The sequence below is a fragment of the Delphinus delphis genome, chromosome 10 (genome assembly GCF_949987515.2).
Source record: "Delphinus delphis chromosome 10, mDelDel1.2, whole genome shotgun sequence".
Lineage (NCBI taxonomy): Eukaryota > Metazoa > Chordata > Mammalia > Artiodactyla > Delphinidae > Delphinus > Delphinus delphis.
Window position 1 is genome coordinate 9,145,844 of NC_082692.2, and position 11,922 is coordinate 9,157,765.

The window sequence follows — 11,922 nt, forward strand, 5'->3', positions numbered from 1 at the left end:
GCTGGAAGAAAGAGCAAAGTGCGTCCATCTATCTGCCAAAATGATCTGACCCCGAGTCGGGGGCGGGGGGAGGCGTAAGTATAGAGCGAGAGCGTCCCCTGGACTGATCAGCACTAAGAAATCGGAGAGACATAAAAGGCAAATGAAGCGAACAACAATTAAAAAAAAAATTCCCCCGCACACAACAATACAATCTATTTAAACTGTAGCTCATACTATTCATACCAATGGTATGACTTTTCTGGAGTCCCTCTTCTGATGCTTGAACTCCGGGGCTGGCAGCTTGCAAAGGGGAAGCAGACGGCAGCGCTGCACGGGCAGGTTTACCAAAGGTCTCCAATGGGTATTTTCTTTTCCTTAGCCCTGCCCCGAATTGTCAGACGGCGGGCGTCTGCCTCTGAAGTTAGCAGTGATTTCCTTTAGAGCCCGGCCTTATCTCCGGCTGCACGTTGCCTGGTGGTGACTAATGACACAATAACATTGTCTGGGGCTGGAATAAAATTGGAGCTGTTTACCCCCGCTCTATAGGGGTTCAGTATAAAAAGCCTGCCGAGAGCTGTCCAGGTCAGACGCGCTTCTGCCTCTGCGCTGGGACCAGCGCCGCCAGGGTCCCCGGGTCCCCGTGCGCCACGGCCGCCACCGCGTGCGTCCTCGGACCGCTCCCACTGCCTTCTCTCCTGGCAGACGCTTCTTTTTTCTCCCCATTAAAGAGCATTCGGGCTGAAGGATCACTTTGAGATCCGAAGAACCCGAAGCGCTCGGAAGGAACTGAAGCTGATTTTTCTGCGTTTCCCCCCCCCCACCTTCGGGTTTAGTTCGCAGTGGGGAAGGATTTTGATCCCTTTTTTTCCAGAATGGATTATTTCCCCATGATTTTCGCTCTGCTGTTTGTGGCTTTCCAAGGAGCTCCAGAAGCAGGTAGGCACGTTGACTTGTAAATCCCTGAATGCTGCCGTCTTCTTTTCCACCTTAATGCTTTTCTTGCTTCTGTGTTTTCCCCCATTTCTTTTTATGACTGCCGCTCAGATAGCAAGTGTAGGGGAATTATTGCTCAAAGGTGCTTACATTTTCTAGTGGAAAAAAAAAATCCTCTGTTGAAGACCATTGCTCCTCTAGCATTAAAATAACATTATTATTATTGCCTAGTGTATTTCCTTGGCTTTTAAAAATATGACTCAATTAAAGCGAGATGTAATTTAGCTAAATGTATGTTTGCAATGTATGTGTTCACACAGGTCATAGGACATATAGGAATTTATATCTTGTTCAAATACTGCTTTAATAGTGTGTTAATGTGTGAACTATTTAAACATTTCAGCTTGAAGCCGAGGAATTTTATTCAAGTCATTCAAGCAATGTATGAGAAGTAAAGTCACCTGCAGAACAGCCTGGTGAAAACCACCCCCAGGCGGTTTCAGGGTGAAGCAGGTGTTTTCTTTAAAATTGTCATTGTTGACTTTAGATTTCTTTTGGCAAGTTTTTGGCACTCGGAACAGTGTGGGCTCTATTTCCAGTTTTATTCACCTGTCTTGGGAGGGAAGCTAGGATAAATCTTGGCTGCTGAAGGATTTAGATAGCATGCGTGCATCTGCCCGTTTCCCTCTTTTAGGGTCAGCGCACTTTTTTGTCTTTTCATGACCCTGACTGAAGAGAAAGGATGTCAAGGGAATGAAAATCCTGGAATGTGTCTGATCATTTGAAATGTACAAAATTAGGCAGATAAGCTGCGTGGCTAACTTGTCAGTAAGAGGAAGCATGCTGCCGTGGGGAACGGGAGACGGCAGATCCCGCCCACACCATCCTGCTCCGGGGATTCAGAATTCAAAACCCACGGAACCTTGCCTGGGTCCCCGGAGCTGCTGCTCAGTTTTCCCTTAGGTCAGTGGTTTTAGTGTAGAGCTGATTTCTCTTCTCTCTCTCCAATCACCTCCCCGAAGCTCTGGACCTCCACCTAAGTTCAAGCGGTGTGTCTCATCTGGGCTACTCCCCACCTTACACAAGGTGTGAAGTGGTGGGTACTGCCCTAAATGGAAGGTCATCCTGCATGAGGAAGTGGCTCTGAGTCATGATTTACTTAGTTTCAGGTTTTTGGTCATCAGCCAATTTTAAGCCACCGTAGGTTGTGCTAAGTTCCATGCAGAAGGCAACCCAAATGTCTAACAGGCAGTATTTCTAAGCATTTCCTTGAAGGCTGCTTCAAGGGGCTGGTAAGTCCCTTTTCAGGTGGTTGTTTCCCCTGCACTTGTATAATCTCTCTGAAGCTGGATAAGCCAGTGGCGATAAAGGTGAAGTCATGTTAAGGAGGGAAAATAATAGAGTCCTTTTTGCTCTGTGTTTCTTGCCGGAGGCCGGCTGGGTGCTTCATCTGCTTTTATCTGCTCTGCTAGACGTGGCATCGACGCTGTGACCAGTGTGCCTTTGGGCCTTGGGGGAGACGCCGCCCACTGACCTGCTCTTTGTCTCCCCAGCGGTCCTGGGTGCCGAGCTCAGCACAGGAGCCGAGAGCGGAGGGGAGAAGCCCTCTCCCAGTGCGCCCTGGAGGCCCCGCCGGGCCAAGCGCTGTTCCTGCTCTTCCCTGATGGATAAAGAATGCGTCTACTTCTGCCACCTGGACATCATTTGGGTCAACACTCCAGAGTGAGTCTCTAGAGGGCATCGTTACTCCAGGCTTCCTCCCCTCCAGCTTCACGGGAGACTGGAGCCCAGTCACTCTCGTTACTTTTGGGTTTGGACTCTGAAGGTAGCATTTCTGACCCCAGGAAAGTGCCCCAGTGGGGAAAATGCCCCTCAGGAGGCTACCACATGTCTCGGGGGAGAAACTCTGTGTTGGGCCTCCGGGGAGAATGTTTTCCATTGGGATCTGCCTGGGTTTAGGGAAAACGTTGCTGAGGTCATACGTGGCTTGGTCCAACCTGTGCTTCTCATGGAAGGGCATAGACTGAAGAGGCAGAAAGGATTATAGAGAGTTATAGTCTAATGTCTTTATCTTAATTATAGAAAAACTAAGACCCGAAACGTTGAAGTCACTTGCCAGGATGAATTTATGGTAGAGCGAGACCTAGAACTTGGGTGTCCCGACTCCCTGCTTTGGAAAAGCCTATTTCAACACAGCAATAGAAACGCGGTCCTTAGAGTTCCCTTCTGCCTCCCGAGCGAAGAAAGCAGTTTCCCCCATCTCCACCTGAAAAGTAGTTCACCCATCAGAAGGAATCCTAAACAAAAATACATTGATTGTGCCTGCGGTGTCCCGTTATGGTGAGGGATGACTGAAATGCAAACAAAATCAAACGAAACAAAAACCACAGCGAGCCTCATACTTAGTAAGGTGATACTTCCAAGGGGAGGACTTTATTCTTTAGGCGAGAATCACAATGGACACCCTGGAAATTACTGGAGAGCCTTCTGATGAGGAGTCCCTCTACAGTTGTATGATAATCACCAAATCACAGGAGGTGTGCAAACCTGGCGTGAACCATGCACGCAGTAGTGTGTCCCCCCCAGCCTCCTCAGGGGGCCCTTTTAGCATTATCATGTATCACTTGAATTGAAAATCGGTTTTCGAAATCTTGTGAGTCATGGTTTTGCATGGAAGTCCCCCACCCCCACCCCCAAGACCTGTTAACTAAGTAGAGAGTCAGAAAAAGGAAGAAAATACGAAACAGATACCAAAGCAGAGATGTCATAATTTCGGCCAAAAGACAAGGCTGCTGTGTTGAGAGTTGACATGGAATTTCATTGACTTAGAAAAACTGATTTTCTCCTGGGTGGGTCCACACACTTGAGGCCGTTGACCGGCATGCCACCCTGACTGTTAGCAACATTTGACTCTTCTGAGTTTCGCTGCCAAATCCTGTGGTGTGAGCTCCTTAGGAGCTTGCCCCAAAGAATGCAACCTCTGGAGACGATCAATTATGCTCATAACTTTTGTTCCTCTCTCTCCATGATAGGCACATTGTTCCATATGGACTCGGAAGCCCCTCTAGGACCAAGCGATCCTTAAAGGATTTCTTTCCTACAAAGGCAACAGACCACAGGAAGAGATGCCAATGTACTAGCCAAAAAGACAAGAAGTGCTGGAATTTTTGCGAAGCAGGAAAAGAACTCAGGTGAGTAGAAACACCTGTGTTTTCCTTCAGTTTTATGCCTTCCTGACCGTCTTCCTCTTATGATGCTGTCTTCTTGTTTAAAAGAGATTAACAGAGGCATTGAGAACAACTGAAGTTCCTATTGCTGAAATGTTCTCCCTATGTGTATTTTAACAGGGACCAAGACACCATGGAGAAAGGCTGGAATAAACAAAAGAAAGGGAAAGACTGTTCCAAGCTTGGAGAGAAGTGTCTTCATCAGCAGCTGGTGGAGGGAAGGAAAATAAGAAGGTAAGAGGCTCCTAGGAGCAGCTGGTCCCCGTCACCTATGAATGGTCTACTCTCCTAGTCATTCTTGCCTTGATGGGAGAAAGGCCCAGAGGACAGTAACAAAGAAAAGGGGAATCTTTGTGTTCTCTAGATTGAAGAGAGCAAAGGAATCCCTCTCAAATGTTGTCTTGAAGGCCTTGAATGCAGGCTGCTGCCCTCTGTACACTTTGGTGATTTCTAGCACACACACCACTCATCCTAAAGGTAGATTTTCCAAACAAAATCTATCTAGAGACACCTTTGTCATTTGGTCACATCTAGTTTTTTTACAGCTTTCCCTGAGAAATTAAAAATCCTTTCAGGGAGAGTTTTTTATTTTTTTTAATTAAAGTGTCACATATAATCAAATTCTTCAAAACACAGCAGTTATTCAAATGGCCAAAGGGAAAATAAAGTCAGGGTTGGTAAGAGTTAGAGCATGCCATTTTTTCAGGTTTATTTACTTTTTAAATAGGGAAATGCATTTGGTGGAGACCCAATGTCATTCCCAAAAGCTTTCTCATTTTTTAATCATGAGCTGGGATCCGGATTAGTAATACCATAGGATTGCTCTGAGCAGTTTTTTTTTTTTGTTTTTGTTTTTGTTTTTTTTTTTTTTTTTTTGCGTTACGTGGGCCTCTCACTGTTGTGGCCTCTCCCGTTGCGGAGCACAGGCTCTGGACGCGCAGGCTCAGCGGCCATGGCTCACGGGCCCAGCCGCTCCGCGGCATGTGGGATCTTCCCGGACCGGGGCACGAACCCGTGTCCCCTGCATCTGCAGGCAGACTCTCAACCACTGCGCCACCAGGGAAGCCCCCTGAGCAGTTTTAGAGTGATAAGTCTTCCAAATCCTAAACATTTTGGAATTCACAAGCTGCAGGGAGGAATCCTGCTTTCAGATCCGCCCCATATTCTACGTTTCCCTATCATGGTCAGTGGCAACTTTTCCCGGAAATCCAGTGGCAAGAAGTCCTAGGATCCAAGTATTACGAGCACAGGCCTGGCAGTCATGAATGACTTCTGAGTTGTTTACTGCTGATGCGGGGCCATCCTCAGCACTTCCCATGTGCTGCTGAAGTTTCCATATTTATAACTTCAGGCCACTAGTGCGCCTTCAGATCGCAAGATTACGTAAATCACCGTTTCTGGACTGACTTGGAAATCATTTTTTTTTTCTATTAGCTTCCATTACATCAACTATTAAATCAATGTTACAGTCCTTCCCTTTTTCTTTCTCCTAGAAACAGAAAACATGAAACCTGCAAAAACAAATTTTCTTTACTTGCCGTAGAATATTGTTTTGGGCCTGCCTGTAGGTCTCCTCTCTTTGAATTTCTTTCCCACGAAGCCCCCTTCAATTTCTTATGTGTTTAAGAAGACACTCCTGGCTATTTGAAACCTCTGCCGAATGAGTCTCTCCGTACGATCCCACAGGGGTTGGGATAGTGCTTGGGACAGGGCTAAAGAAGGAAAGAGAAGATCTCTAGTTGACCTTAGAAATTGTACTTTAAAATTGTATTTAATACCCAATTCCCTTTAGATATGACCATATCACCCTTATTCTCCCTGCTCACCGCCCCACCCACTGCCATTCTAGGCATAAGAGGTAGTTTATTTTCACTTGAGGTTAGCAGGGTAACATGTGGTTTTGGTTGGGGGTGAAAGTTCAGGATCCAGATTTAGATTTGTTTTTACCAGATTCTAATTTTAGATGTCTCTTTTGCCTAGGAATGATTTTTGTAGAAAAAAAAATAATAACATCGTTTTCTCTTGTCTGGTTTTAATAGGTTGGAAGCCATCAGTAACAGCATCAAAACGTCTTTTCATGTTGCCAAGCTGAAAGCCAAGCTCTACAGAGATAAGAAAGTGACCTACAACCGAACACACTGATGGCAGGTTGTTGGGGCCTGTCTGAAGCCTTCTCATCCACCAAGAGCCCTGGGCCTGACTCTGCGCTCTCTCCACGTGGCTGGGATCAGAGCAAATGCATCCTCCCTGCTTAGACCACTTCTCATTCCAGACTAGCACAGGACCAGCGCCCTGGGTGCAAACATTCCAGGAAAGGTTAAGGAGTCCCCCAGCCCGTCTTCATTTGCCTCCACCAGTGGGAACTGCTTTCGTTTCTCTCCTCCTTTGGGGTGACAGCGGGCTATGCGAAGAAGGCAGAGAGATGCAGTGACCTGCAAATTAGGGTGACCTCCTTCTTAGAGGGAGGAGGAGAGGAGATTCCACTTGCGGGCGGCGTCCCCGTCCCCGAAGAGGTTCCGAAGGGAGTGTTTGTGTCTCACTCAGGCGCCTGGCACATTTCAGGGAGAAACTCCAAAGTCCCTGCAAAGATTTTTCTAGGGAATGCACAAATTGAAAACACTCTAAGGACAAACACTCGAGTTAAAAAAAAAAAAAAAGAGAGAGACTTTGTTTTTTTAAATTCATAAAATGCAAAATTGAAAGAAACTGTTACTACTGTAAATCAGGATGAGTTTCATGCATATGAGTCTACCTCACCTATATTGCACTCTGGCAAAGTATTTCCCCACCTTTAATTATTGCTTCCCCAGACTCTTCCCTCTCTAAAATCCCCACACTAAGCCCTAGCCTCATGGAAGTCTGTCTAATGTGTCAACAGTAGATATAACATTTTCAGGGTAATCTACTAGCTCTGTTCCATAAGAAAAGAAAGATCAATTGAATCAGCAGATTCCCTTACCTTGATTTTTGGAAACACAATGGTATAGGATTGTTTAGGAGAGACACTGAAGGGTAAACATTGTGGTGATTTAAAGCTGTCAAATTGTTTTCCTTTATGTAACTGGCTCATGGAAGAGGTTGGATTACATTTTGATGTACTTATTTTTTTATAGATATTTATATTCAAACAATTTATTCCTTATATTTACCATGTTAAATATATGTTTGGGCAGGCCATATTGGTCTATGTATTTTTTTTTAATGTATTTCTGAATGAAATTGAGAAAATGCTTTGTTTTGCCTGTCAAGGTAATGACTTTAGAAAATAAATATTTTTTTTCCCTACTGTATTGACTTTGAGTCATTTCTGAAATTTCTGAGAAGTGGGCCAAAGGGGTAAGAATTAGGTAGGGGGATGATTAAAGATGGTTTCTTGGAAAGGTGACAATTAGAAGGAAAAGAATCATGGCTAATGAAAACAAGAATTTGATTTATATCTTAAAAGTTGCCTTTAGATTGCATTAAGCTAAAAACAAAACAAAAACCCAGCTTTCACACCTCTGTCTTTCCCTGCATAGCCGCCTCTGCTTCCCCTTCACCTGCAAACTCTCCAGGGACTTGATCCATTAGCTATGCTTTGGCTATTAGACGGGATCCAACAGTTTAAGCTGATGATGTGGTGAGAGGTGCTTTCTCCATGTTAATAGACTGAAGGAAGCAATGGCAAGGCGACCTCCCCAAAGGTACCTAATTATACACATTCCACACCAGAGTTGCTTTGAGAAAATGGCCTTCTCACAGCAAGTGAGGGCTCCCACTGGCTTTTTATTTGCTCAGATTAAGAAGTGTGTTTATTGGGCTTCCCTGGTGGCGCAGTGGTTGAGAGTCCCCCTGCCGATGCAGGGGACACGGGTTCGTGCCCCGGTCAGGGAAGATCCCACATGCCGCGGAGCGGCTGTGACCGTGAGCCATGGCCGCTGAGCCTGCGCGTCCGGAGCCTCTGCTCCGCAACGGGAGAGACCACAGCAGTGAGAGGCCCGCGTACCGCAGAAAAAAAAAAAAAAGAAGTGTGTTTATTGAGGAACACCAAGCACCTTCTCTCTTTCACGGTAGGGTAGGACTGGACACGTGCCCTTGGAGCCAGAGACACCAAATGCTGCTTCTGGGCCTCCTGCACCTCGGCACCTCCCTCCTCCCCACTTGGCCTTGGCTGACCTGCCAACCCGTTGGGGAGAATAGTGCTGCGAACGGTTGTTACCAACAGAAGCCCAGAAGAGTTTGATCAGCTTCTGAGAATCTTCACCGCCTTTCCCTTACAGTGTTTGAAAGAATGCCTGGCATTCCTCAAATAGTAGCTCACAGGGGTCACTGTTGTCCAAACAGCGACACATCTGAAGGATGTTAAGTAACAGTCTTCAGGTGCGCACAGCCAGTGTCCTGGGCAGAGTTTCTATCTTTACCGGCATTGCTTTTCATCTTTCACTTTTTTGTTTTTAGGAGACAGTCCAGTGTCTTTGGGGAATTGCTTATAAAACTCATTTCATCTAGCAAACTGTTTCTCGGTGTGCGGTTCTCAAGAGGAGGGTGAAGTTTTGTCCACATTGACAAGGGACTTGGCCTGAACTTAGCCCCTGTTAATTGTGAGCAACCATTCCATCCCCTGGCATCATGAATTTCCTCATCCATTAAATGAAAAAGGGGAGGAATGTCTCTAAAACTCCAAGAGCTAGCCTGAGATGGCAGGAAGAAGTGGAGGTGACAGCAAAGAGTGAAGATCTGAGCCTGGAGGACATGACTCTAGTATATTTAAGAGGGAGTTGGCATGGGAAGAAGCCACTGAGAAAAAGTAAAACAGGGCAAGCAACGGGGATGAGATTTTCCTTTTCTTTTCTTTTTTAAGAATATTTTTTACTATTCAGACGTTTAAATCCTCTTCCCCGGTGCTTTCTGCCTCAGTAACCAGCAAGAAAAGTAAAAAGTGTGAAGCAGCGCTCCTAGGGCATGAGGGTCAGTAGTAAAATACGTTGGAAGCCTCATAGGAAATAAATATTTTTGGAGTATGTAGGAAAGATTGACTATTACTCAAGGATCGTGCCAGCTCGAGGGGTGAATTGATGGCCCGGTCTGTCATACTTTCTGCTGCTCTTCCAGTAAAAGCATGGTTTCTGGAAGCCCACTTAGAACAGATTTCTCTCTACACACTAACGAACAGGCAGAGCTCTGATCTCAGGGATCCAAGGACCCAAGGCTCCTGGATGGGGAGAGGTGAACTCTGGTGAAGGGAGAGGTACCCACTCCAGGGGTAGGTCATTTTCACTCCAGGGATTGGCTTCTTTTGTGATGGAAACGATTGGCTTTTATCCTGCCTGTGCTTCCCTGAAATACTCAGGGTATTAGACAAAGAAACTAAGTAGAGTTCTCACAACTCCAGGTATTACATTAAGCAGGGGTTCCCTCAGGAAAGAAAGAGCAATCTTTGGTCTTTCCAGGGGAGAAAGCCAAGGCCCAGAGAGGGAAGTGACTTACCTAAGGTCACACAGCAAGCTGTAGCATCTCTGGAGCCTGAACCCTTGAGCACGGCTGTTTCACTCAGAGGCACCTAGAGGTCAGTGGAAACAGACACCCAAGCCAACCTCATTAGAGGGTTCTAGGTGGTAAAGCAAAATCGCTCTTCACAAAAGCTTTGCCTTCCAGCCTCACAGATGACGGTTGACAGAGCCATCCTTTTTATTACTCTCTCAGGAATATCAATGTGCCCCTGAGCCCCGGTCACAAACATTTTAGTTGTAAAATATTTGTTTATTACATCATCCTCATGATGCCAATACACAGTTGGCAGAAAAATTACTATAATTTACAACGCCAGCCTCCAAATCTGGTGCCATGAGTGCTTCACTGACAACTCCTTCTGGAAACAGATCTAACACACGGGAAGAAATTGCAGTGATGAAGGCAGAGGCAATAGCGTTTCCTCAAATCCCAGGTGGCAATCAGAGAAAGATCTAGGGCTGGTGCCATTGGATAATGAAGAGAGAAGGGCCTCAGCCTTGGGGGTCACTGACTGATGGAAGTGACGTGTGCCAGGCCCGACAGGCAGCGTGCTCTTGCGAGGCAGCACATCGGGAACCTGACTTGCAGTTTTGCGGGTTCAGAGTCTTCTGTGTTTCTGCAGCTTATTTTTCTCTTTCATATTCTGAATCCTTCCAGGCCTCCACCCTAAACTGCTGTGGAAATATCCAGGGGTGAAATTAACAACAGCCATCACTGGCATGGCGTGGGCACTGATGGGGACAGAGCCGGGGGGTGGTTCTGTGGTCCCCAGGCCAGCAGGTTCCTGGTGGTCCCCAACTAGACCAGATGTTAAACCTCCAGGTGTTCGATTGTGGGAAGGTCCAGCCGTCTGAGAAGGCATGGGCAGCCAGCATGGAATGTCCAGATTTCTTGCTTCTACAGCTAGTTATCAGCCATTATGAAAGTATTTCAACAATAGCCAAGACACGGAAGCCACCTACACGTCCATCGACAGATGAATGGATAAAGAAGTGTTACATATATATATAATGGAATATTACTCAGCCATTAAAAAGAACGAAAGAAAGCTATTTGCAGCAACATGGTTGGACCTGGAGATGGTCACACTAAGTGAAGTAAGTCAGACAGAGAAAGACAAATATCATACGTAGAATCTAAAAAAAAATGATACAAATGCATTTATTTACAAAACAGAAACATACAGAGAATGAACTTCTGGTTACCATGGGTAAGGGTGTTGGGGGAGGGATAGATTGGGAGTTTGGGATTGACATGTACACGCTGCTATATGTAAAATAGATAACCAACAAGCACCTGCTATATAATATGGGGAAGTCTGCTCAGTATTCTGTAATAACCTAAATGGGAAAAGAATTTGAAAAAGAAGAGACACATTTATATGTATACCTGAATACCCCTGAAACTAACACAACATTGTAAATCAGCTCTACTCCAATATAAAATAAAATTAAAAAAAACTCATATAGTCTCACTGGTACATGAACCCGTGCATATCAGACTTGGAAGTGTCAAAACTCTTGGTCAGCTATCTTCCTGACGTTCACTGAGTGGGCCCGCAGGTCTTCACACCTGCTAAAGTTTAGCCCCACATCTTTCTGTCCTTGAACCTTTGCTGTCTTGCTGCATTTTCATCCCTCTGTATCATCCTCTCACTCTCCATGCCCCCCTCACTCATACACTGACCTCCTTTGGTAGAAGTGGAAATACTCTAAGGTATTCTTCGTCTCCTTGGAGGTTTTTAGAAGGACAATTTTACGGTGGCCTCCACTGGGGTCTGCCTCAGACCAGAACTTGCTAGGGTCTTAGATCTGCTCTAGGATTCACATGAAGGAGCTACTTGTAAGGCTGAGTCTTTGCCTCTTAGATTAACTTTGGACCCTGAAAGGGTGGCCAGATAATTTCTCATTAAAATGGGGACACTTTGGATAGGGATTGGTGATGCTCTTAACAACGACCACAGACTGTCATGGGCAAACTGGGACATATGGTCACCCTAGAACAGGAGAAGCCTTGAAGGAGGTCAGAATTTCAGACCCACTTTGATCTCTTAGAGGTGACCTGGACCTTGGCTCTGTTTAAGCAGACTCAATGTCTATATCTCTTTATCTGCAGACCAGGCGAGGATAGAGAACTTTCACCTTTTCTGGGGCCTCCAGCCTTGAGTGTGGAATTTCAGGCATAATATATAATAAATGTACAGATGGGTTACAGGGTTCCTTCAGTGAGAGAGGGGCAAAGGTGACAATGAGACGAGACTACAGAAGATTTATAAGACCCGTCTACAGGG

At 45.7% G+C, this 11,922-nt stretch overlaps 1 protein-coding gene across 1 annotated transcript; it reads left to right on the forward strand.

The window, feature by feature from the left end:
• The first annotated feature begins 423 nt into the window (after positions 1-423).
• Positions 424-7,426, forward strand: EDN1 (endothelin 1). The gene is made up of 5 exons (XM_060021590.1): positions 424-918; positions 2,469-2,637; positions 3,948-4,106; positions 4,263-4,376; positions 6,182-7,426. The coding sequence occupies exons 1-5, from the start codon at positions 855-857 to the stop codon at positions 6,282-6,284; spliced, it is 609 nt and encodes a 202-aa protein (XP_059877573.1). The 5' UTR covers positions 424-854; the 3' UTR covers positions 6,285-7,426.
• Positions 7,427-11,922: the final 4,496 nt, after the last annotated feature.

What these genes read in the sequence shown, in the direction of transcription:
- EDN1 (XM_060021590.1), top strand. Translation starts at nt 855, where the DNA reads ATGGATTATTTCCCCATGATTTTCGCTCTGCTGTTTGTGGCTTTCCAA. An exon ending in ATTTGGGTCAACACTCCAGA is followed by an intron (nt 2,638 to 3,947) that starts GTGAGTCTCTAG and finishes TCTCCATGATAG; the next exon opens with GCACATTGTTCCATATGGAC. An exon ending in GAGGGAAGGAAAATAAGAAG is followed by an intron (nt 4,377 to 6,181) that starts GTAAGAGGCTCC and finishes TGGTTTTAATAG; the next exon opens with GTTGGAAGCCATCAGTAACA.